This window comes from Heloderma suspectum, chromosome 7, assembly GCF_057233095.1.
Source record: "Heloderma suspectum isolate Gila_16-S chromosome 7, 16-S_ref, whole genome shotgun sequence".
NCBI classification, from domain to species: Eukaryota; Metazoa; Chordata; class Lepidosauria; order Squamata; family Helodermatidae; genus Heloderma; species Heloderma suspectum.
In genome coordinates, this window is record NC_139464.1 from 110,078,868 (window position 1) to 110,104,136 (window position 25,269).

Below are 25,269 nucleotides of genomic sequence, written 5' to 3' on the forward strand. Positions count from 1 at the left end.
AAAGCGCGTACGGATAATGGCGGCCCCCATAGTGAGCCGCCATTCCCGTTCCTTATTTGGTCGCTGTAGTCTACGTAAAGATTTACGTAGACTACAGCGACCAAATAAGGAACGCGAATGGCGGCTCCCTATGGGGGCCGCCATTTGCGTACGCACTTTTTTTTTTAAAGTCACCCGTGATAGCCTATGTGACGATTTACGTAGCCTATCACGGCTGACTTTGCAGATCTAGCCGGGATAGGCTACGTTAATCGTCACGTAGCCTATCACGGGGGTGTGTTTCGTTTTTTTTTAGCTTTTTAGTTCGTGGCCGGGCGAGGCGAGGCGCCTCCTCCCCGGCCTGAATTTCGGCTGGGCGAGGCGGGATGGCCGGGCGAGGCGGGAAGACTCCCCCCCCGGCCTGAACTTCGCGGGGGGAGCAGCGAAGCGCCTCCCCCCCACCACGAAAAGCTTCGAGGACAGGTAAGGGACTTTCGTGCACCCCTAATGCCAGAAAGGTTATGCTCAAAATCCTACAAGCTAGGCTTCAGCAGTATGTGAACCGAGAACTACCGGAAGTACAAGCTGGGTTTCGAAGAACCAGAGGAACTAGAGATCAAATCGCCAACATTCGCTGGATCATGGAGAAAGCAAGAGAATTCCAGAAAAACATCTATTTCTGCTTAATTGACTATGCTAAAGCCTTTCATTGTGTGGACCACAACAAACTCTGGAAAATTCTTAAAGAGATGAGAGTACCAGACCACCGTACCTGTCTCCTGAGAAACCTGTACGAGGTAAGAAACAGTAAGAACCAGACATGGAACAACCCATTGGTTCACAATTGGGCAAGGAGTATGACAAGGCTGCATATTGTCACCCTGTTTATTTAACTTATATGCAGAGTACATCATGAGAAACGCCGGGTTGGACGAATCACAGGTCGGAATTAAGATTGCCGGGAGAATGATCAACAACCTCAGATACGCAGATGATACCACTCTAATGGCAGAAAGCGAAGAGGATCTAAAGAGCCTCTTGTTGAGGGTGAAAGTGGAGAGTGAAAAAGCTGGTTTGCAACTCAACATTAAAAAAAACTAAGATCATGGCATCTGGCCCCATCACTTCCAGGCATATAGAAGGGGAAGAAATGGAAGCAGTGACAGATTTTACTTTCTTGGGCTCCAAGATCACCGCAGACGGTGACTGTAGCCATGACATTAAAAGACATTTGCTCCTTGGGAGGAAAGCTATGGCAAACCTAGACAGCATAGTAAGAAGCAGAGACATCACCTTGCCGACAAAGGTCCGTCTAATCAAAGCTATGGTTTTCCCAGTAGTATGTATGGCTGTGAGAGCAGGACTCTAAGGAAGGCTGAGCGCCGAAGAATTGATGCTTTCGAACTGTGGTGCTGGAGAAGACTCTTACGAGTCCCCTGGACTGCAAGGAGGTCAAATCAGTCCATCCTAAAGAAAATCAACCCTGAGTGCTCATTGGAAGGACAGATACTGAAGCTGAAGTTCAAATATTTTGGCCACCTAATGCGAAGAGAAAACTCACTGGAAAAGACCCTGATGCTGGGAAAGATTGAAGGCAAAAGGAGTAGGGGACGGCAGAGGATGAGATGGCTAGATAGCATCACCAATGCAATGAATATGAACTTGAGCACACTCCAGGAGAGAGCGGAGGACAGGAAGGCCTGGCGTGCTCTGGTCCATGGGGTCACTAACAGTCGGACACGACTTAATGACTGAACAACAGCAACAAGGGGACCAGGGCTAATCCTTTCCTTCCCTCTCTTTCTCACAACCGCCTTTTCCACACACACTCTCCCATTTCTCTGAGTTGATAAAGTCCTGAGATGGTAGAATGGGCAATACCACTTCAGGCTAAAAATGAATAAATAAAAATCTATCTATCTATCTATCTATCTATCTATCCAGCTATCTATTATGTTTATATCCCACCTTTCTTCCATGATGGAACTCAAGGTGGCTACATGTGGTTCCCACGTGGTCTCCCCTCCAAGCACTGACTGGACCCAAACCTGCTTAGCTTCAGTAAGGTGGCTGCCTCATGTGCCTTCAGACTATGCCCTGGGACCAACAAAGAAACAATGCAGACAAGCAAGCAAACAGATCTCCTTGTAAGTTGAGAACCTGTGGAGCAGATCTAAGCTACAACCATTCTCCCTGATGTGCAAATACTCTACTTTCAGGGAATTGTTCTACATGGAGGATCATTCAAAAATTGTCTTCCCACCCCTGACCCCATCACCTCCATTTGAAGTGGTGCAATCCACTCTACCACTTCAGGACCCTACCATCTCAATCCCACTGGACTTGTGTGGGACACTGGACCAATCAGGATAGATGACAACTCATTTTCAAAACTGTGGGCCTCAAGAAATTAGGGTGAGGACCAAAGGTTTGCCTATCTCAGTTTTGGGTCAACTGTGTTTTCTAATATATCTTTAACCAAAAGAACAGCACCCTCTTGGCTTTTAAATTGATGGAGTATAAGCTAGTGCAGAGTAAACCAATACAGCATATAACAGGAAGAATAGATCTTCAATAATGTGTAACTGGGGAGTTATCTGGCAGTGACCAAGGGGTGTGAGACTAAAGCTACACTCTTGTACTCAATTACTTGGGAGTAAGTTCCATTTAACTCAATGGGGCTTACTTCTGAGTAGACATGTATAGGATGGAGTGCTTGGATGTTCCAAATATGTCCCTATTGACATCTGTAGAATTTATAAAGCTGGATTAAAGGTGAATGGAATATAAACAGATACTTGTGAGCCCCTTTACTAACATCCCACTGCCTCCATTCTGTCACACCTAATACAGGTGAAATGTGCTTAGCTTTCTGCAGATGGGGAGAGGGGAAGCCCAGGAAAACACTTGTATAACATGAACAAATTAGGGCTATACACTTCATGAATGGGGCACATAAAAAGACTCTGAGCTTATTCACTACTTACAGCCATCATATATATCAGTTGGTATGTGGACTGCTGCATGCTGGTAGGATGTTTGCCGACCAAAAACAGGATCCTCTTCAAACACTGGTTTGATTCTCTGACTTCCAGTTTCACTCTCATTTCTTCCAGACTTTTGAAGGGAAAAAAGGGTAAAATATTAAAGCACATGCTAAAAATTCTTTACACATGCCTCTTAGAAAATGAGGACAAGAGTCCTCAGGTGACAGAGAGGACTATCACACCTGAAACTGCAGATAGGAAATACGAGTTCTGAATGTTTCCCAATGCAAAAAATAATAATAATAAATTATTGTGCATAAACAACTAGCGCACTAAGGAGAAATATTCTAACCCAGGTTCTAGTCCAGTTCTCGGCTAGCTTTCTACTGGAATGGAATTTTTAAATCTAGGACAGCATACAAAATGAGAACTCCCAACTCAAGTGGTATAGTCCATTCTATGTCCCCAGGACACTATCACCTCATTCTCATTTCATTCTGCTGCACGTGTAAGTATTTAGTATTCAGTAATTGTATGTTATATACATACTATAGAAAAGATTGAAGGCCTGCATGGGGTGAGGGAGGAGAAGGTTTACCACTGCCACTGGCAATGATGTTACAAAAGGCAGGGCAGAGGAGTGATGAACACAGGCACCAAAGGCTTATTGTGGAAGTCTCAGGGGCATCCTCTTAAAGCCTAATTGCATGTGGGATGATGGTTTTTGTCACTAATTGCAGTGCAGGGGGGATTTTTGTCAGGGTTAAAGCTCCCCTCCCTGCATATTATAATCTGGATTCCAAACAGACATCCCCTACACACACACACACACACACACACTTCATTTGAAAAAACCTCACATGACACTGCACATTTAATAACACATGAAGTTAAGGTGCAATCCTATGCATGTTTAGACATAAAAAAAGTCCTACAACTCTCAGCTGGCTGGGGAATGCTGGGAGTTGTAGGACTTTTTTGTGTCTAAAGATGCGTAGGTTTGCACCCTTAGGCTGGGTACAGCAGAATGAGGTGATGAAGTCCTGAGATGGTAGGATGGACGATACCACTTCAGGTTATCACTTCATTTTCAGGCTAAAAATGTCAATGCAACTAAATAAACAAACACACTTCCTTGCAAGCGGAGAACTTGAGGGAGAAGTCTAGGCTAGAATGATTCTCGCTGCAAATATTCTACTTTCAAGGAGGGTGGGGGTTTTTTGACATGGAGGATCATTAAAAAATGGACTCTTTTCCCCTCCCCCCACTACCATCACTTGCCATCTGAAATGGTACAGTCCACTCTACCACCTCAGGATTTTACCAACTCAATCCCACTGAACTTGTGTGGGAAGGTCCACCAATCAGGATAGATGACGCCTCCTTTTCAGAGCTTACAGTAAACATCCATAGGTTGGGGACAGAGTCAGAAAGGGTCTTTACTGTCTCACACTCTGCTTTCTCTCTAGGGCAGCACCGATTGTCCCTCGAGCAAATGTGTTTTGCTCGAGACAAAGCCAAAACCAGCACACAGGCAAAACATTGTGCAGCACTTTATTTGGGTTGGCAAGTAAAATTATGAAACGTTCAAAGAGCCTCGAAGATGTTGTCATTTGACCCAATTACTGCTTCCCCGTAACTGTGATTTGTGTGCATGTGTTCCGCACAAAATCCATTGTATTGCTGCCAGCTGTCTAAAATAATGAGCTAGTTTAATTCTGTAAATGAGGCACCAACAATGAATTGCTGAAGTGAGAAAATGTGTCACGCGTGCATCCCTTTGATAAATATCCCAGCACTTCCCATTTGTTTTCCCCAAATAAATACAAACAGCAGTACTACCTATGTCTCCACTGAACTGCGCAAAGCACAATATGGAAACAATCAAATGATACATCCTATTGTATAACATCCCAGCAGGAAGCTGGCGATCTAATCAGTATAATGCTGATATTAGACAGTATAATGTATTCTCTCTCCTGCAAGATACTTGGTTTAGGAAAGGAGAGGGACTGCATATTATCCACCTCTAATGTGCCCTTGCTGCCCTTGTCTTTCATGCAATAACTAGTAAAAAACATAGTAAAGAACATTTTTCAGAATGTGCCCTATCATATTCCATCACCAAATCTTGATTATGTTTTAGGGACATTTCCCTCATTACAGGTATGCACAGTACCCCTATGCAAGTGTCACAAAATGGAAAGCATGGAGGGGATCCCAATTGTGCAGGGCTCCCAAACGCATGGACTTCTGTAACTGTGTTTAGCTTAACGCATTCAGATCTCCCCATGCAACATGAGGAGGTTGGGGTGGACGCGTCCTTCTGTCCCCTTCACTTTTTCAATTTTGTAACACCTGCATAGACCTGTAACGTTTGAGTGGAACAGCCTGCAGTTAGAATTAGGGATGAACAGATCAGTCTATTTTCAGTCTGTGTCAGTTTTGCATATATTCAGTTATAAGTCCATTTCATCCAGTTTCCACATCAATCTTAGATTTATTTATTTTTGTTTTTTAAAAAGAACTGCATGAAAATTTGCATTTAAATAGGATGTTTTGTTTTTGTTTTTACAAAATATGCACTTTGTATACATTTTATCCTAAAATGTGCAATTTTGATACTTTTTTTTAAAGCCAAGAACTATGCCACAAAATTTGGCATAGTTTAGAATTGCAAAAAGTGGAGGAAAACTGCATTCCTATCACAGATTGATGCAAATCAGGTCTGTTCACTTAAATATGCAGACCAAACAAACTTCTCAAATATCCCTAGTCAGAATACATGCCAATCTCTATCTCTGTTCTTTCCACCTCTGTTGTTTTGTTAGACACTAAGAACCAGTCGACATGACCACCCCAACCCTGCCTGTCTTTTCCCCACCCTAGATTGCATCACACCTGTCTAAATTGTGCAGCATGTGAACAAACATAAGAGTGAGAGGTAGAATGCAAAATATCAGGAAGATTCGCAATGACGTACAAAACTGAGTTGCGCTTGCAACAAAGATTTCAGACAGTTGCCGCCTCCAATATTATTTTAACCTATACGTCAGAGTGGCATGATGCAGCCAAACTGAGTGCCTAGAACTGGGGTTTTGCACATTGTCAACTATGGGAATGCACTGTATGCCCATGAAGCTTTACAGTGCGAACCATGGGACCCTCTCACGCATGCGCACATAGATCTGGAACACACGCTGGGAAAAGACAGCTTTCCTTTTTTCACCTACACATATGGTATACACGTGTGCTTGTATTAAAACATGTCTAGGACAATCAGTGAGGGATGTATGGAGATTACATCATCTGCTTCTCAAAATAAACAAGAGACCGGTTAAATTTCATTTCAATGAACCTTTGATAATTGTGCCCTGGTAAAACCAATAGAAAATGTGAGTGGAAAACAATAAGAAAAGTTCAAGTGGATGAAAAATACACTTAGCCTGATGTTGTTCAATGGAATTGTTTTTCACCCATTAAATGAAGTTAGCTCTTATAGCTACCAGGCAATTAATAAAAATCATGCAGTAAAATATTACTCAAGCAGAGTAATAAGCCCTTAAACTATTTGGGGGGACCTCCTGAGGATACGAACAGTAATATACAGATCAAACAACAATAGGTCTAAAATTATTTTTTATCAATACTCTAAACTGTATTTCTTACATTTTCCATATCCCCATAAAGTTTTTCACTGCAACATCCCTACCCCCTGAAAAAATGAAGCTCATATATTGTGAAGCAAAGTAATCCAATACATCTCTGAATACAATTAAAACCTAACTCCAACCAATTTCTCTCCTGAGGCAGGAGCTGAAATGCAATCAATAATGACACAGGAAAATCCCACAGGAGACAGGGCCTGAAGATTAATTTTCCATCTATTCAAACTCTGCCTTCATTTATTGAATTACATTGTTCCCTACCACTGACAGTCAGCAAAATATCTCTCACACTTCTCTGAAATAAATCTCCTGACCAATTTGTCCCTGCCTTGGGTAGCAGATAGCATCCATTTCTTCTTTCAGTTCACATTTTAAGGCATTCTGTGGCAGAACTATGACCCTCAATTCAGTTAACTGAAAGGATGGTCTGCCACTTAAAGGCTAACCTACAGAAGAAGGCAAATTTTCAGAGCAAATGGTCAAACTCTTTACCATGGGTCAAACGGTGTGTGAAAAAAAAACTGCACCAAAATTGAACAGATGTGCGCAAGCACATAGAGTTCAATGTACGCACATACCCCTGGGTTTCCCTCTTCCTTTGAAACCAGGAAGATATTCATTTACTCTGATATAAAGAAATATTTTAAAGTGTTTTAAGAAAAAGAAGTTTGTAATGTACAAACATTCCAGAGCAATGTAATGCCCACCATCACAGATATTCTATCACTATGCATACACATTTATTTATACATACATAAATCAATAATATATATGCCGTACATTATATACTTGGATTAATTTACTATAATGACACATGGTACTTCTTCATCTGCATCACCTAGCAAGTGGGACCTACAACAAAATCCCCATGAAATCCCCATGAAATCCTGGGAATCCACATGAAATCCTGTTCAGGGTTCCATCCATGCCTTTTTTCAAAATGCTGCATTCCATCACCCCCCCACACCAGATTTTCCATCTCCCCCTCCCCAACAATCAATCAGCAACCTGTGGCCATGCAATGCGCTCAATTTTCACTGGTATTAGGAAGCTTTTTGGTGCTTCTGCAAATTTGACGGTCCCTCAGTCCTGCTGATATTCCCTCTTATGTATGGATGATGCCATTTTTACGTGATGATCCACATCCACCCTGAGCTTTGGAGTTAGAGGGAATGATAGCATGGTAAAAGGATGAAATTTCAACTGATATCTCATCATGGTTGTTACTTTTTTTTGTAATGGATTTAAGTCCAAAACATTTGTATAACAGGAAATGTCCACTACAGGCACCAGTACTGCGTTGTTTCTGGCGCCTCCTGAAAACAGCACTCTTCCAGGAGGCATTCCTTAATTGACCAGTTACAGTTTTTATTGGCACAGTGTTTTTAAACAAGTGTAATTTTAATGTGGTATTTTAAACTTTTTATGCTCTTACCGTTTTATCTTTTGTGTTCACCAGACAACTGTTCAAGATATGGAGCAGTATATAAATATTGTAAATAAATAAATAACGTGTAAATGTCTTTCAGCTATTCCACCAACATTTATTTGAACTGAGTTCATTCTGCTATATTTCAGGGTTGGGGAATTTGAGGCCTGCCACATGTTGCTGAAATCCAATGCCCATCAGCCCCCGCTGATCCAATGGTCAGGGATGATGGGAGTTGTAACCCAATGATATCTGGAAGGCCACCACTGTACTATATAAAGGTACAAGACATGTGATTTAAAAGAGTTTTTTCCCTTCTAAATTTACTTTTAAATTTACACCAGAGCAATACTGCCACAAAGTGGGGTGTGATGAAATCTTGAGGACCAAACCTGCTGAATGCAGTACATTCAGTACTTTTCAGGAGGATCTGAACAGGCATGATCTACATTGCTTTCTACCAGTTGCACAAAAGATGCCTAAAGAATACTGAAATAATGCCAGGATCTCTTCTTGATCATCCCAGAGTGCAGGACACGGAATAATGGGCTCAAGTGACAGGAAGCCAGATTCCGGCTGGAAACCAGGAAAAGCATCCTCACTGTTAGAACAATACGACAATGAACCAATGACCTAGGGAGGTCGTGAGCTCTCCCACACTGGAGGCACTCAAGACGAGGCTGGACAGCCATCTATCAGGGATGCTCTGACTTGGATTCCTGCATTGAGCTGGGGATTGGACTCGATGGTCTTATAAGCCCCTTCCAACCCTACTATTCTATGATTCTATGATATCTAAACACTTCTGAAATGTTAGCTTTAGTTTACCATTACCAAAAATTATTATATGCAAATATATTTCAAAATATTTGATGCTTTGCACTCTGATGCATGTCTTTGTTAAACCAGCATATCGTCACGCTCAAAATAAAGCCACACTGCGTACAGTCCAAAAACCTTACTGCCCAGTATTCCAATTAGTTATATTAGTCACAGCCCCGTAGCATGCATTTGCCATAAGTCTGAAGGGAGCCTTTATGTGAGTACAGATGTATGTACAGGGATGGCAACTCTGATTGACCAGGGTTGCAATCCTGGTGGAGGAAACTTTATGTGCATATATCTGACTGACACTGAACCCGCATTGGCAGGGGACATGGCTGGTATGTGCACCAGCATCCAGGGAATGGAGCTATCCAGCACATCCTCACTATCCTCTTCAGGCATTCAATACTGAATGCCTGAATAGGGACTCTGTAACACTATGGAAGAGTTGGTATCTGAATCAACTTATTTTCCTCCTTCGTCCCTGTCTCTTTCCCCACCCCCTTTTTGTTTCTTGCTATTTTATTATTTATGCTTTATGTTGTTAATCGTTCAAGCTGTTTTTAATCTTGTAAATCGCTTTGTGGGTCCATGGATAGAAAAGCAGGAGAAATATAAGAAGTCAAGTCAAGTATTGTCTATTAACCTGTGAGCTGCTATTTAAATTGTAAACTCCCTTGAGCACATTGACAAAAAGGTGGTGTATAAATGCAGAAAATAAATAGGTAAGTGAGGAAATGTGCATATTGAGTTCCAGCAGGCACAGGCAATCTACACCTAGAGTGCTGGACTGGGAATCGGGAGATCCGGGTTCTAGTCCCCACTCGGCCATGGAAGCTCACTGGGTCACTTTGGGCCAGTCACAGACTCTCAGCCCAACCCACCTCACAGGGTTGTAGTTGTGAGGATAAAATGGAGGAAGGAGGAGGATCACGTACGCTGCCTTGAGTTCCTTGGAGGAAAAAAGGTGGGATATAAATGCAATAAATAAATTAATTAATTAATTAAAGGGTGTTTCATATGTGAGATTTACAGTCCATTTTCTTGACTAATTTATTTTGTTTATAACCAATCCCATGCAATGGCCTTGAAGTGGATACCTATATGTTAATCCCTAACCCCACCTTGCCCTATCCCATTTGACCTGTGGCTACCAAAAGCCAATTTGAAAAAAATGAATCTTAGCTTCCAGAAGACATCTAGCAAGCCTGCAGGGAAAGGGAATTCTAATTTTGAGAGGTAGCTACCAAGAACACATCTGAGTTTCCTTGTAGTCCTCCTGGCTTGGGAGATAGGTTTGGTTTGATCAGTTTGTAATGCAAATGTAAATCCTGTTTTACCTCGAATGTGTCAGGAATGAATCTGAGCACATGGAGATAGTTAGCAGCTGAGACTCAGAATGGGAACCACCGGAACTGGGGGAGGCTCCTGCCGTAGTGAGCTCAGATATGGCAAGCTGCTCTTCTCAAGACCTTGGCACACAGATGGCTCAACCTGAAGGGCCCCCCTCTCCTCATCCATAAGAACCCAGGTCTCGGGGGAGGAGAAGAGTGAGGGGAGTGACTCGAGGGATGCTAGGGTCCATCGCAGAGTGAAGCGGGAAAAGTTTGAGGCTGAGCTCAGACACTCCTCCAGGTTGGTGATGCGTGATAGCCTATGTGGGGGGAGCAAATGTAAGGGAGGGGCATCCCCCCAAGCTAGTCTGGCTGGGAAGTTCTTGTTCAAACTGCCAGCAACTTCTCTAACTTCTACTTCGGCTCCTCTATTGGTATTCGTAATTGTGTGGAGTAGCTGTTTCCTTTGTAGCCTGAGAGTTTCCTAGAATTTGCATATGTAAGGAACCTGGTCGTTAACTAATAAAGTAGTGAGCCTGAAGCCTGATATCTTGGAGAGTGTTGATTGCGAAGGGAGAAGACGAAGGACTGTGACAGAATGCTCAAACCCTACAAATGTCTTTCTTCCATCTTTTACCCTACATTAACAGTGGGTCACATAAACAGCACGAGAGGAACTCAGAGATTATGCAACATTCATGTATGAAAAAGCTGAAAGATGCTCGTCATGACCCAGACCTCAAGATTTCTATGGAGCTTCCACTGATGCCAATGTCAGAGAAAGCCAAAAGAAAATGTCATCTGTTCTTGTGTGTCCTGGTCGTTTTCACACCTTGCTCTTCTCAAACATAAGGAGGAAGATCCTTGTTATTCTTTGGGTTAAATGGATTGTGTGTCATTTAACCTTGCCAAAGCTGATAAAGCAAGGGTTTGCCTAGAGTCTAGGAGTCATACTGTAGCGGCAGCATGTGGCCACTGTCTGGAATGCATTTTGTAGAACAACAATCAAAGATGGACAAAATTGTGGCAGAGATTAGAATACAGGCAGCCTTCAAAGCTTGTGGACTAGAATGCCTCTAAATGCTATACTTCACCATAGCAAGACAAAAGGGTGCCACCTGCCAGCTTAATGGTCTTGGATCATGGACTAGGACAGCCTTCCCCACCCTGATGCATTCCAGATGCCTTGGACTACAACTCCCATCATACCCACCCACCCAGCATGGCCAATGGCCAGGCTAGCTGAGAATCATGGGAGTTGTAGTCCAACACATCAGGAAAGCACCAAGTTGGGAAAGGTTGGGCTAACGTTTAGCAGAGAGCCCAGCTGGCCTTCGTTCTAGTCCTGGAGAACAAAAGGAATGAAAGAGCCCATTTCTTCTGAAACTGCTTTCATCAAAAGTACCACATCAACACATAACTGCAGTTAAATTAATTTACCACAAAAGCAATTACACTGTACTGCTCCTTGCCACTTCCACTCAAGTTTTTTTTTAAAAAAAAATATATAAATATATAAATGAGAGAGCTCTCAAAGGGAAGAAGTATTCTATTAAAATGATGAATCACCAGCTTCAGGGCTGAATGTTGATCTTTAGTATGGCATAAACACAGCCTTCATAGGGAATACTTCTGGGACTGAATTAATACAGGCTTGAGTTCAAGGAAGGCTTTTTTGTATTATAATTTATAAACTCCTTAATTCTTCTTAGGATATAAACAAGAACAGTGTTATTCTTAAGATTAACATTGTGTTTTTTAAATTTTTTACTCAGGTAAACAGGTAGCTCTTGGGCAAAGATACATATTCATGGGTAGGGTGGAGAGAACAAACTTGCATAGATTTGAATAATGGCATTAGAAAATGATGGCTGGTTTTGTCATTGTGCATTCCAGTTCAATACAGTTTAAGCTTTAACACCTGCTACTTCATACCTTGATATCATTTATAATTTCACTGGTAACAACCCATTTACCAACCACTGATTAGAAATCAAGTTTCTCCGTAAGTGGGAAGACTGTATATGTCACGAGGTGACATGTTTGATAGGCATGGAAGATGTTCATTTCTCAGTGAATAATATTATGAAGCCTTGCTTTCTAAGTAGCCAATGTCAATCATCCACTCAATGCTAGTTTATCTGCTTCTCTTCCAGCAAAATGGCATTAATTCATACTGGCATCCAAAATGCATTATGGGAAAATGTGATCTGAGGTTTCAGACAGGAAAGAAATAGTTCAGTATAACCCCAGCTTATGTTTGCCTATTTAGTTGTAAAGACAGGCTATGTCTTTACAAGACTATACTAGTATACAATACTATACTATTACTTCACTATGTCTTTACTGGTGTGGTATACAGAAGTTTAGAGGAGAACGTATATACATACACGCATGCTCACATGAATTTACCTTCCAATTCTTCCAATTCAGCAAAGACAGCCATGAATTTTAGAGCCCAGCCCAAGGGAAAAATCAACCCCGCAACTGTACTTTTTAAAAAAAGCAGCTATGTTTTCTATATTAGCACTATATCAAGGACGGCTGAATTGCTCTATTGCCAAGCTGTGCCACTTTTTCTTGTGTTCACCAAAACTTCATCCCACCTCATTTCCACATTAATCTCTAGCAAAAATTCAAAATTAAATGCACATTTGAACACATAATTTATAATGCATTCTCTCTCTCAAGATACACATTTCAAAACATATTTTTGAGCCAATTATTTCTAGGCAAAGTATTAATTTCATGTACGATTGGATTTTTCTCTGTATTTCTAAATGCTAGTGTTGTGCTGGTACTAAAATTATTATTTTTTAATTACAAATATACTGCCTGGGGCATATTGTTTCGTTAAGCAAAAGTTTTTAGTTAACTAAGGGCGCAATCCTATGGCTGCTAGTCAGCAGCTAGAGAGCCATAGGATTGGTTGGTTCCCAGGAACCGAGCTCGGAGCCTGTGCTGCAAGGTAGGTTCCCAGAGAATCACTCTCCACCCCTTCCCGCACCGCCTCATAAGGACCGCTTGGAAGAGCAGCGCAGAGCGGGGAAAATGGGGTGTTTCTGGGGACAGGCTGGGGCAGGGCAGGGAGGTCAGAAGTGCCAGTTCAACACTTCCAGTGTGTCGTCTGGCCTCCCCACCACATTCTCCAAGGTCCCAGAACTAGACAGTTGAAATCGGCTGTCTAGCTGTGACAGCAGGGTGGCTGGAGCACGGAAGAGAGTGCTCCTTACCACTCCTCCCGCCCTGCAATGGATGGGGGGTCGCCTCCAAGTTCAGAGACAGTCTCCGCCCCCCATAGGATTGCTCTCCAAGGGTGCAACCCTATGCATGTTTAGACAGAAAAAGTCCTACAACTCCCAGCATGGCCCAGGATTTCTGTTGGTCTTTTTTCTGTCTAAACATAACTAGGTATGCATCTTAAATGTTGCAGCCCTATTGTTAATATCTTCATATTGTTGATGATGATAGCGACTTAGGACAACCCTATCGGTCTGCCAATAAAAAATTCTGAAGACATTAGGCAGGGCAGAGCTGAAGCTGAGAGATAATGATATGACAACCCTCTAGAGGACATAACCGCTGCGTGCAGTTCACCCTTTCTCAAAATGGATATCACAGGAAAAAATGCTGGAAAAAAGGCAGGATAAACTAGCCAGGATAATCAAGGAGTTGGAGCACCTTCTGTACGAAGACATGATAACATATTTGAGGTTATTTGGCTTAGAAAAAAACCTGAGGGGGAAACTCTATAAATAAAACTATGCATGGTGCAGCGAATGTGATTTTTTTTCTCCATTGCAATACTAGAACTTCTTTAACTTATGGAATTCATTGACACAAGAACTGGTGATGACCACTATTCTCACTCTAAAAATGGATGAGAGGATATGTCTATTCGAAGCCCTTAGCCATGACAGTGAAATGGAATCTCCAGGTTCTCAAACGGTAGAGCACTGAATGCCAGTGTGTGTGGCGAGGGGGGGGGGGCAAGCAGTGGAGATGGGGTTCTGTCTTCATGTGCTCATGTTCCTAGACGCATCTCATCATTCGCTGTTGGAAACAGGATACCTCTCTAACTGGACACTTGGTCTGATCCAGCAAAAGTGAGGCTCACCAGTACAGGAATGTGGGGTGGGGGAAAGTGGTGGGAGGAGATTTACTGGAAGGGGCAAAAGCAATGGAGACTGGTGGCTCCTATATCACTGGGGCCAGGAATCCACCTTGGGTTTCAGTCAGAACCAGCCAGAACTCTAAAGGGGCAATCCAATGTGTTGACCCCATTTGGGGGATAGGGTTCAGCACTTTGGATAGCTTCTTCAGAGTTCTGACTGGAACCCAGAAACGATTCACAGCCCCACTAAAATTGGAGCCACCACCCTCCACTGGTCAAAGGCTTGCAACGTATTTAATTTGAATTGCTCCCCCACAAAGGGGGGGTGTACCAGTGCCTTTCAAGTTGTGGTTTCACTGAATTGTTTCAAATGTTGTCCTTCCAAATTCCCCCTCCCTCTTGCAACTCCCCGGTCAGCTCCCAAATCTGCTTCAGAGGTTCAGGGAACCATCCAGAGCAGATATGGGGAAAATGTGGGTGGTTGCAAGGGGTAAGGAAGGGGAACTCCCCTTGGGCAAGCGGAAGTCCACTTACATAATGTTGAATTTAGCCTGTTTTTATGCCTCATAATAGGGATGTGCAAACCCAGTTTTCTAGGCGCCCACCTAGCCCCTGCCCCCACTCGCCGGTCTCTGGACTGCACTTGAGCTCCTTCCATGCTCAACGAGCAGCCCACACTCACCCCAGCGGCCTTGTTGAACTCCATGGTCACCATTTTTTCAAAAATGGCAATCGCAAAATAAGCATGTACATTTCCACAAAAAAATGCACATTTTGTGCATACACAAATATGCACATTTGCCAAATGCACATTTTTCCTCATGCAAATATGCGCATTCTCACGCATATGCCAATATGTGCATTTTTGTGATCGCCATTTTATTTTATTTTTAAATGGTGACCACATGAGGCCACCAGGGTGAGTGCAGGCTGCTCGCCGAGTGTGGGAAGGGGGCGAGTGGGGGCAGGGGCTCAGCAAGTGGGGGGCAGGGAAGTAGGCGGGGGGGGGCGTTCCACCGGATTCCTGGATGGAATTGGGTGCCTGTGCCATAATAGCTAGGGATGTTAGATGTAGTTTAATATGACTTCCCCCTAGGTATTTTGTAGGGGAGATGAATAGAAGATTTAATAAGGATGGTTGGGGGAATCAGGTCTTGATGGTGGCATATCTGAGGTTATGGTTGCCAACCCATGTTTGGCGAGTAGCCATAGTTCTGACAAACTGATTTGCATTGCCAGAATGCTTTCCCCCCACACACAGACTGTGTGATGCAGAAAAAAGAATTTTTAAAAAATACGGCCATCACTTTTACTATTAGCAAGCAATTAACATCTGCGCAAACAGCTCTGCTCTATCAGTCACAGCTGCCTTCCAGCATAGGGGCTTTCTGAAGAGAATTCTCTTCTCTAATAAATCACTCGTGTCAATTAGGGATGTAGCCCTTGCCAGGAGATGCAGTTGACTGTTCCCAATTAAGCCTTAATGAATAAGAGCAAATGGGATGCTGGAAGCTCTCAGCCAACAATAGCTATTTGGGTGCGAGGTTAAGCTAAATGTTAAACAAAAAGAAGGTAAAAAGGAAGCAAGACTCCAACCCCTTTAGGTTAATTAGGCAAGCCATGGATATTTTTTTTAAATCATAGCTTTTCAGCATATCGCACCCTTTCAATGAAGGGTTAAGAAAATCACAAACAGAAATCAGGGGAGCATGTGGGATTTCCCCCTACCCGCTGCATACAGGTACAAAAAAGGTAATAGAGCCATATTAAGAATTCAACGCTATATTATTGAAAGTTCACAGTATCGTTGCCCTAAGCTACCATATAACAAGCAGTACAGTGGCTACAGCAACTGAGAATATTATTATCACATGAAACAAGCATCTGTGTAATGTAGTCCTTCTTTATTGGACAGTTCTCAAAAAGCAAACCAACAACTCAACCCAGCCTGGGTTCTATCATTTCAATCTCAAAATCTAGGATTCAATTTATAGGATGAATTCGCCTGTAGTAGATTTTTAAAAGAACAAAAAAATACAGGATGTTTGGGCTTGTAAAACTGCCACAGACTGCCACAGCCCTTTTGAGACTGATGAACACAAAGTCTTTAAAAACAGTCACCAAAAGATGAAGTACAAAATAATTAGGCCATGGGCATACACGCTTTCATGTGTATTATTAATCTGGTACTGGTAGTTCTGCATATCACTTGAGTATAAGGAAGGCTATGTAAAATGGCTTTCATGGGATTGACGGTCTTCACAGAGTTAGAAGAATCCTGGTTAGTTGTTTGGCAAAAGTCAGGGTTAGCTATTATTTAAAAGAAGTGGGCTCAGCCACCCTGCAACAAAACGTTGCAGGCTGTCAGGAGTGCCCTAGCTGCCTCTTGCAGTCCCCTCCAATAGCCAGCTCAAGACACAGATGACAAGGATTCTTTCCGAGGCTTTATTCCTTTATTACTTTATGACTCTTTCAGATACTAATCACTAGCGACTAAGCAAGGAACAGCACTGGGGAAAGATAGCAAAGTAGCCTAAGCTCCAGGTAAGGCAGTTGGTCCCTGTTTGAAGGGGAACCACAGGAAGACCCTGAACTTATGGTCTTGGGAGAGATCCTCCCTCTTTCCCTTGGGTCCTCGGGACGCGACCGTTGTTTGAGTGCCAAACAAGTGGAACGCCTCCTTTCGGCGCCCTCCATCTGTTGTCGCTCCCTGCGTCTGCGCTGAGCATCCAGCAAGCCCCCCTCCAGCGCTCTCTCACCGCCAGGGTCACTATCTCTCCCAGGAATGCTGGCAGGAGGAATCTCTGCCAGCTGCTGTGCTTGTGAGAGATGAGCAGAGATCTCCTCTCCCACGGATTGCTGTTCCTCCTCAGAATCAGAACTGCTCTGAGGCTCTATGGGCTCAGTTTCCACCCTGACACAGTGTAGCCCTAGTGTGCATGTGTTACCTGAACCTGTGACTGAGGGGGCTGAAGGAAAAACAAAGACAGGAGTTCCCACTCTAACTTGAGCTTGACCATGTGTGTGTGTGTGTGTGTGTGTGTGTGTGTGAATATATCTACATAATAAATAACAAAAGAGGATATCTGTCTGTATGTCCATGCATCTGTCTGTCAGAACCATAGATCCAAGACCATGAAACCTAGAAACTTGAAACTTGCATGCTGAGAGACCCTAGGGGTGTGCCCCTCAGGGTTATTTTGTTTTAAAAACTCACTAAGGGAGCAATCTTATGGCTGTTAGTTAGGCCATAGGATATCTTGTTTTCCAGGAACCGACCTCAGAGCCTGTGCTCCAAGGTCGGTTCCTGGATAACTGACCTTCCCCCACTTCCACACTGCCTCGCAGGCAGCGTGGAAAAGCTCCATGCTCCTCACTCGCAAGAGGAGTGTGGAGCAGCCAAAACGGGGCGTTCGGGGGGCGTTCCAGGGTGGGGAGGGTGGAAATGCCAGTATGACACATCCAGCCTCCTCCCCCACTCCACCGTCCCGCGGCTAGACAGCTGAAAGTGCCCATCTAGCCGAAAATGCAGAGCAGGAGGAGTGTGGAGTGAGCGATCCCCTCCGGGATTCTCCTGCCCTGCATTGGATAGGAAGTCGCCTGCGAGTTCGGCGACTGCCTGGATAGGATTGTGTCCTAAGTAATTTTCATTAATTTCAATGTGTCCATGTGGTTGAAGCCTGGAAAAATATTTTCAGTCACTAGGGGCAGACTTCCATGGAGGATTGGTAGGCCAAGGGACACTATTATAGGAGGACTGGTGGGCCGAGGGACACTATTATATGAGGATTGGTAGGCTGAGGGACACTATTATATGAGGATCGGTGGGCCAAGGGACACTATTGTATGAGGATCGGTGAGCCAAGGGACACTATTGTATGAGGACTGGTGAGCCGAGGGACACTATTATATGAGGATTGGTGGGCCGAGGGACACTATTATATGCCTGCCGCCTCCCTGCTCTGCTGGCCAGACCCCTCCCTTGAGCTATAGGACTACAGCATGGCAGGGCCGTGCCTAAGGGTGCCAGTGGGCATGCTTACACTCAGACAGGGCGGGCACAATGTGTCCAACTCTGACAGCTGGTAAGTTTGCTTGAAGACTTCGCTGGATCAAACTAAGCACTATTCTAACCCGTGAGAAGCAGAGTCCCTTCACACACATGCACATTTAAAAGCGTAACCAGTTTGCATGCAATGGAGTAGGATGCTTCTGAATTCAACTGACAGCTAGACTGGGCATGGGAGGAAGTTATCGCTGCTACCTAAGAGGTATGGGGGATTTTTGACTGGAATTCATGCCAGCCTCATCCCCACCTCTGACCTGCAGTGTTAACAGCAGATTATATCTTAGGGCTGCTCAGCCCCACAACCGGCAATAGGGATATAACAGTGAAGTACACTGTGGAGTTGCTATATAATACTCTCTCAGCCTAACCTGCAGTGTGGAAATAAAAGCACTGGAGAATGCTGGAGGTTGCCATGAGTTACTCTCTCAGCTTCAGTCCAACCCCCAATACAGGTATATAATACCTCTGCACAATCCTGTAGGTTTGTTGTAAACCATTCACAGCCTGTCCCGTGGCCTGCACTATTCAGTATAGACTACACAGCAGGGCTCCCAGAAGCCATTGTCTCCTAGCCACGGCCCCTTCCAAACTGCAACATGGGAACAATGAATTGTATTTGCTTTGGAATTTGCATTAGCAAAGCGTTAAAAAAAAAACTGTTTAGCATTAACGAAGACCTGAGTTTGGAAGAGCAGGAACTCTTCTCTTTCTTGCTGCCTTTTGGAGTTTTTGTGGGCATTCACCCTGGTGCACAATCACAGCTAAATTAAAATCTTGGATTTCTCCATTAATTGCAATGAGCAGCTCTCACGTCCTGAGGAGGACCAAGGAGAAGCGAAATGGAGCAAAGCACAACAGAGGAAGGAATACAGAAAGAACTGTCCACTGTCTACTCTCCACCTCACTCGTCCCCCTGTACTATGTGGCTCTGCCTGTTAGCTGATCAGCATCATTTTCCTTCCCTTCCTTCTTTTCAATTTTTGCCCACCACCTAAGCAAGAAGGGTTCACAGTGGGAGGGAAGGGAGAAAAAGGGGAAAGCAATGCCATTCATTCATTCATTCATTCACTCATTCAATTTCATTTCATTTCATTTCTATACCACCCAATAGCTGAAGCTCTCTGGGTGGTTTACAAAAACAAAAACCACAAATTACAGCATAAAATACAATATAAAATATAATAGCTTTAAATAGAGTATAAAAGTACAACCAGAGTAAAAACCAGAAGCAATGAAGTGATTTAAAATGCAAAAGGAGATTTAAAAAAACAGAGCTAAAAGACTAGAATGCTGAAATGCCTTGGAAAATAAAATGGTCTTTTCCTCATGCCAGAAACAACACAATGTAGGTGAACCTCTTTAGGAAGCTCATTCCACAACCGTGGTGCCACAACAGAAAAGGCCCTCTTCCTTGTAGCCACCTGCCTCACTTCCTTTGGCAGGGGCTCCCAGAGAAGGACTGCTGAAGATGATCACAGGGACCAGGCAGGTACATATGGGAGGAGGCGATCCTTCAGATAACCTGGCTCCAAGCTGTTTAGGGCTTTGAATGTTAATACCAGCACTTTGAATCGGGCCCAGAAATGGACAGGCAGCCAGTGCAGCTGGAAAAGTACTGGCATAATATGATCACTTTGGCCAGTCCCCATTAACAATGTTGCTGCCCTGTTTTGGACCAGCTGAAGTTACTGGACCATTTTCAAGGGCTGCCCCACGTATAACGCATTGCAGTAATCCAGACGAGAAGTTATCAGAGCATGGATAACTGTAGCTAGGCTGTCTCTGTCCAGATAAGGGCGTAGTTGGCATATCAGCCTAAGCTGATAAAAGGTGCTCCGTGCCACTGAGTTCACCTGTGCCTCAAGTGACAGTTCCAGCTCCAAGAGCACCCCAAACTATGAACCTGATATTTTTGGAGGAGTGTAACCCCTCCAGAACAGGCTGAATGTCACCTAGCTGGGCAGGCAAATCACCCACTAAGAGTACCTCTGTCTTATCTCAATTGAGCCTCAGTTTATTAGCCCTCCTCCAGTCCATTACCATGTCCAAGCACTGATTCAGAACAGCCACTGCCTCACCTGGGTTTGGTGAAAAAGAGAGTTAGAGCTGGATGTCATCCTCATATTGATTACACCTCAGCCCACACCTCCAGATAACCTCCCTCAGTGGTTTCATGTAGATGTTGAACAGCATGAGGGATTAAATAGGGCCCTGTGGAACCCCATGGCATAGCTGCCAAGGCTCAGAGCCATAACCCCCCAGCACCACCTTCTGGAATCAGCCATCCAAGTAGGAGCGGAACCACTGCAGCACAGAGCCTCCAACTCCCAGCCCAGACCACCTATCCAGAAGGATACCATGGTCGATGGTATTGAAAGCCGCTGAGAGGTCCAAGAGAATCAACAGGGTCACACTCCCCTGTCCCTCTCTTGGCAAAGGTTACCCCTTGGGCAACCAAGGCAGTTTTTGTTCCAAAACCAAGTTGGAAGCCTGACTGAAATGGATCTAAATAATCTGTTTCCTTCAAGATTGCCCGTAGTTGTCCTGCAATCACCCAGGAAGGGGTTGTTAGCTACTGGCCTTCAGCTGTTAACATCTTCAGGGTCCAGGTTAGGCTTTTTCAGGAGTGGCCTAATTGCCGCCTATTTTAAATTGGCCAGCACCACTCCCTCTCTCAAGGAGGAATTTACAACCTCCTGGACCAGCCCTTTAACCCCTTGCAGTCAACCGCTCCATTTCCACCCACCCATGTCCTCCCCCAGGATACTTCATTCCGTTCTCCCCTTCCCCTAATTTTCTTTTACAACAGACTCTCTACAGTCAGTGGCTTCTGAGCTGGGCTGTTTGGGGGTGGGGGAAGGGGCAAGATTTCCTCTTTAGCTTTGATTTTTCAAAAATGTTTTTGTACTGGTGAAAACACCCAGGTTCTCCTGAGTGTGATGATACCTTCCACTTGTTGCTAGGTTGTCCCATTTTGGCTACAAAGCTGGCATTCTGGAAAGGGGTTCACTGTTGGTACTTGTTGGCAGATAAAGGCTGATGAAATTCCATAGTTTCATTCTGGGGCAGTTGCAGATGAAACAGGGCCCAAACTTTTCCCTGTCCCATATCCGTTCTCCCCCTGTCGGTCTCCACATCCTGTGCTTCAGCCCCCCCCCCCAATGTGGCACCCTTCTCAATTCCTCAACTGCTTTCCCTACTCCATTAACCACCACAGTTTCTCCAGTCTTCTGAGCTTCCTTCCTTTCCCATCCCTGCTTCCATCTCTGAGTCCTGTGAATTCTGAAGAGGAAGGGAAATGCAATTTTTGACAAATTGCCTCCTCTCTGCTCCCAAGGCAGTTCCCAGCATCCTTTATTTGCCATACCCCCAAGCCTGAAAGTCCAAAGCATGCTTATGCAGAGATAAGCAGAACATGAGAAATATGTTCATTATAATCTGAAGTCAAGGAGGGGAAATGAGCAGATGATAGAAGGAAACACATCAAGGAGGCGCACAACTGCATCATAGGAAGCGGGACAAACGACAGGAGCCAAGAGATGGTTAGAAATTAGGAAGTGGTAAAGAGGAAGAGAAAAGACCGAAGATAAAGTGGAACAAACGCAAGACTTAGCAGAGAAGACTGAAAACTGAGTCAAGGAGGTGACTATAAATAGAGGAGTAGAAGGAGAAGGGTTATGAAACAGGAGGCGGAGAGGCACAAATTAAAATGTGCAAGAGAAGATAGGCAATTTTGGATGACTAAAGAATGCTGTATTTTTTGCAGGGGGAATAAAACTGAACAGCGGCACAGCAGGGCTGGCTTTTACATCTGCCAACAGAAGTAAATTATGCAGACAGCCATATGTCAAACAGACAAGAACATTGCTGGTGTTGAGAACACCATTCAAGCATATTGTGCAGCAACCATATATGCACCTCAGTGTTAGACAACAAACTACATCTCTCCTAGATCCTACTCTGTGAATTTATTTTGCCTGAAACCATCGTTCTCAAACTGTGGGGAAGATCCCTTGGGGGACGTGGGATGCATGACAGATCTGAAAGGAGGGTGCCGTTCTACAGAAGGATCCCTTTCCTTCCTTACCAGTCAAGATTTGGGAGGGCAGAGAACCCTCACTGGTCCCTATTGATCACCTGACTTGGGAAGAAGAAAGGTCAGTAAGAGGTGCTGCTCTGTTCGGATAATATTTCTACAAGATCAGAAGGGACTTTCTGTTCTGTTCTGTTCATTCTTCTAATGCCAGTGTTGAATTCCTAATCCACACACAGTTATCTGCTACAGTGGGCTGCATGAAACTCGGGGTGTCAGACAACAAACACAGGAGACTTTGCTTGTGATGCCCTTAAGGAATATGGCCCATGGGACCACAACAAGTGGCAGGACCTTCTCAGTGGCAACACCCAGCTATGGATCTCTTTTCTGGTAGAGATCCAGCTGCCCCCCACTCTATAGTCATTTTAGGCACCAGTCAAAGACTTTCTTGATTTGTGCAGGCTTTGGGAGTATAAGCAAGTTCTCTGTTTGCTTTTTGATTGATCGATTGATTGATTGTGTAGATGGTTTTATTGCATGTTATTATATATTTGTGATTTCAGAGTCATGAGTTTAATTTTATGTATGCAGTGTGTTGTGTTTTATATGGGTTGTGTATTGTGTTTTATATGGGTTGTTAGCAGCTCTTTGTGAGGAAGGAGAGGATATCAATCAAAGAAATAAATGAATTCCAACGAAACTGCATGAGGGAATCTCCGCATGTTCACTGGGGAACAGATTAGTAATGGGGGGGTGGAAGGGGAAGGGTTCTAGTTCAGTGGTAGAGCACATGCTTTGCATGCCGAAGCTCCCTGGGGCCTGTTTCCACCAGTAATTAACTCGGAGCTGGATGAGAGTGGAGGTCATTAGGGATACATGACATCATGGCCATCCAGCATTCGCACCCCCCCCCACTCCCAAGCTTATCAGGGAAAAATCGGATTTCCTGAGACTGCTTAAAGTCCAATTCTTTTCTTCAAGTCAGGTTCTCCCCAGTATAGTTGCTGGGTGCCCCAACCCCCAAATTTACCTTGGGTACAGGGATGGCGGACAATTTCTCCCTGAAACTTCGGGTGGGCGAGCGCCAATGTGTTTGGCCCCCCGAAGAAGTTTCGGGGAGAAATTCTCCGCACCCCCGCCCCCCGCACCCCCCCAGGGACGGGACTTACCTTTGCCGAATGTCCCTCCCGGCAGCAGGTCCGGCCGGCGGTTCGTCGGGTCTTCGTCAGGGGCGGGGGCGGCAGCCGATCTTTCGACCGGCTGCCGCCGCCGCCATTGCAATAAAAGAAAACAAAAACAAAAACGCCCCCGTGATAGGCTACGTGACGATTAATGTAGCCTATCACGGCTAGATCTGCAAAGTCAGCCGTGATAGGCTACGTAAATTGGCACGTAGCCTATCACGGGTGACTTAAAAAAAAAAAAAAAAGCGCGTACACAAATGGCGGCCCCCATAGGGCGCTGCCATTTGCGTTCCTTATTTGGTCGCTGTAGTCTACGTAAATGTTTACGTAGACTACGGCGAAAATAAGGGCAACGCTATTACGCGCTTTTTTTTTTTTTAAAGTCACCCGTGATAGGCTACGTGGCAATTTACATAGCCTATCACGGCTGACTTTGCAGATCTAGCCGTGATAGGCTACATTAATTGTCACGTAGCCTATCACGGGGGCGTTTTTGTTTTTTTTTTAACTGTTTAGTTCGTGGCCGGGCGAGGCGAGGCGGGAAGCCTCCCCCCCCCGGCCTGAATTTCGTCCGGGCGAGGCGGGAAGCCTCCCCACCCCCGGCCTGAACTTCGCGGGGGGAGCAACGAAGTGCCTCCCCCCCACCGCGGGAAATCTTCGAGGACAGGTAAGTGACTTTCGTCCACCCCTACTTGGGTATGCTAGCCCTGCCCAGGGTTGCCTTCCACCATGACCCTGGTCAAGGGTGTTTCCTGTGCCTTTCCTGTCCCTGCACAGACCAATTAGTGTCTACTCAGAAGTAACTCCCCTTGTGGTCAATGAGGCTTTCCCTAGAATCACAGAAGAGTAGGGTTGGAAGGGGGCTACAAGACCATCGAGTCCAACCCCCTGCTCCATGCAGGAGTCCAAATCGGAGCATCCCTGACAGATGGCTGTCCAGCCTCATCTTGAATGCCTCCACTGTGGGAGACCCGACCACCTCCGTAGGTCATTGGTTCCATTGTCATATTGCTCTAACAGTCAGGATGTTTTTCCTGATGTTCAGACGGAATCTGGCTTCCTGTAACTTGAGCCCAAGATTCCGTGTCCTGCACTCTGGGATGATCGAGAAGAGATCCTGGCCTTCCTCTCTGTGACAACCTTTCAAGTCCTTGAAGAACGCTATCCTATCTCCCCTCAGTCTTCTCTTCTCAAGGCTAATCATGCCCAGTTCTTTCAGTCTCTCCTCATAGGGCTTTGTTTCCAGTCCCCTGATCATCTTCGTTGCCCTCTTCTGAACCCTCTCCAGTTTGTCTGCATCCTTCTTAAAGTGCAGTGCCCAGAACTGGACCCAGTACTCCAGATGAGGCCTAACCAGTGCTGAGTAGAGGGGAACTAGTACTTCACGGGATTTGGAAGCTATACTTCTATTAATGCAGCCCCAAATAGCATTTGCCTTTTTTGCAGCCACATCACATTGTTGGCTCATATTCAGCTTGTGATCAACAATTCCAAGATCCTTCTTGCTTGTAGTATTGTTGAACCACGTATCCCCTATCTTGTAACTGTGCATTTGGTTTCTTTTTCCTAGGTGCAGAACTTGGCATTTATCCCTATTAAATGTCATTCTGTTGTTTTCTGCCCAGTGCTCCAGCCTATCAAGAT

At 44.6% G+C, this 25,269-nt stretch overlaps 1 protein-coding gene across 1 annotated transcript in view; it reads right to left on the reverse strand.

Annotated features, from left to right (window-relative positions):
- The window catches only part of CACNA2D1 (calcium voltage-gated channel auxiliary subunit alpha2delta 1), a 555,905-nt gene that overhangs the window by 223,182 nt on the left and 307,454 nt on the right, over positions 1-25,269 (reverse strand). The window contains exon 6 of the mRNA XM_084811840.1: positions 2,967-3,096. Within this exon, the coding sequence (XP_084667966.1) occupies positions 2,967-3,096 (130 nt within the window). The remainder of the gene's footprint in view (positions 1-2,966; positions 3,097-25,269) is intronic.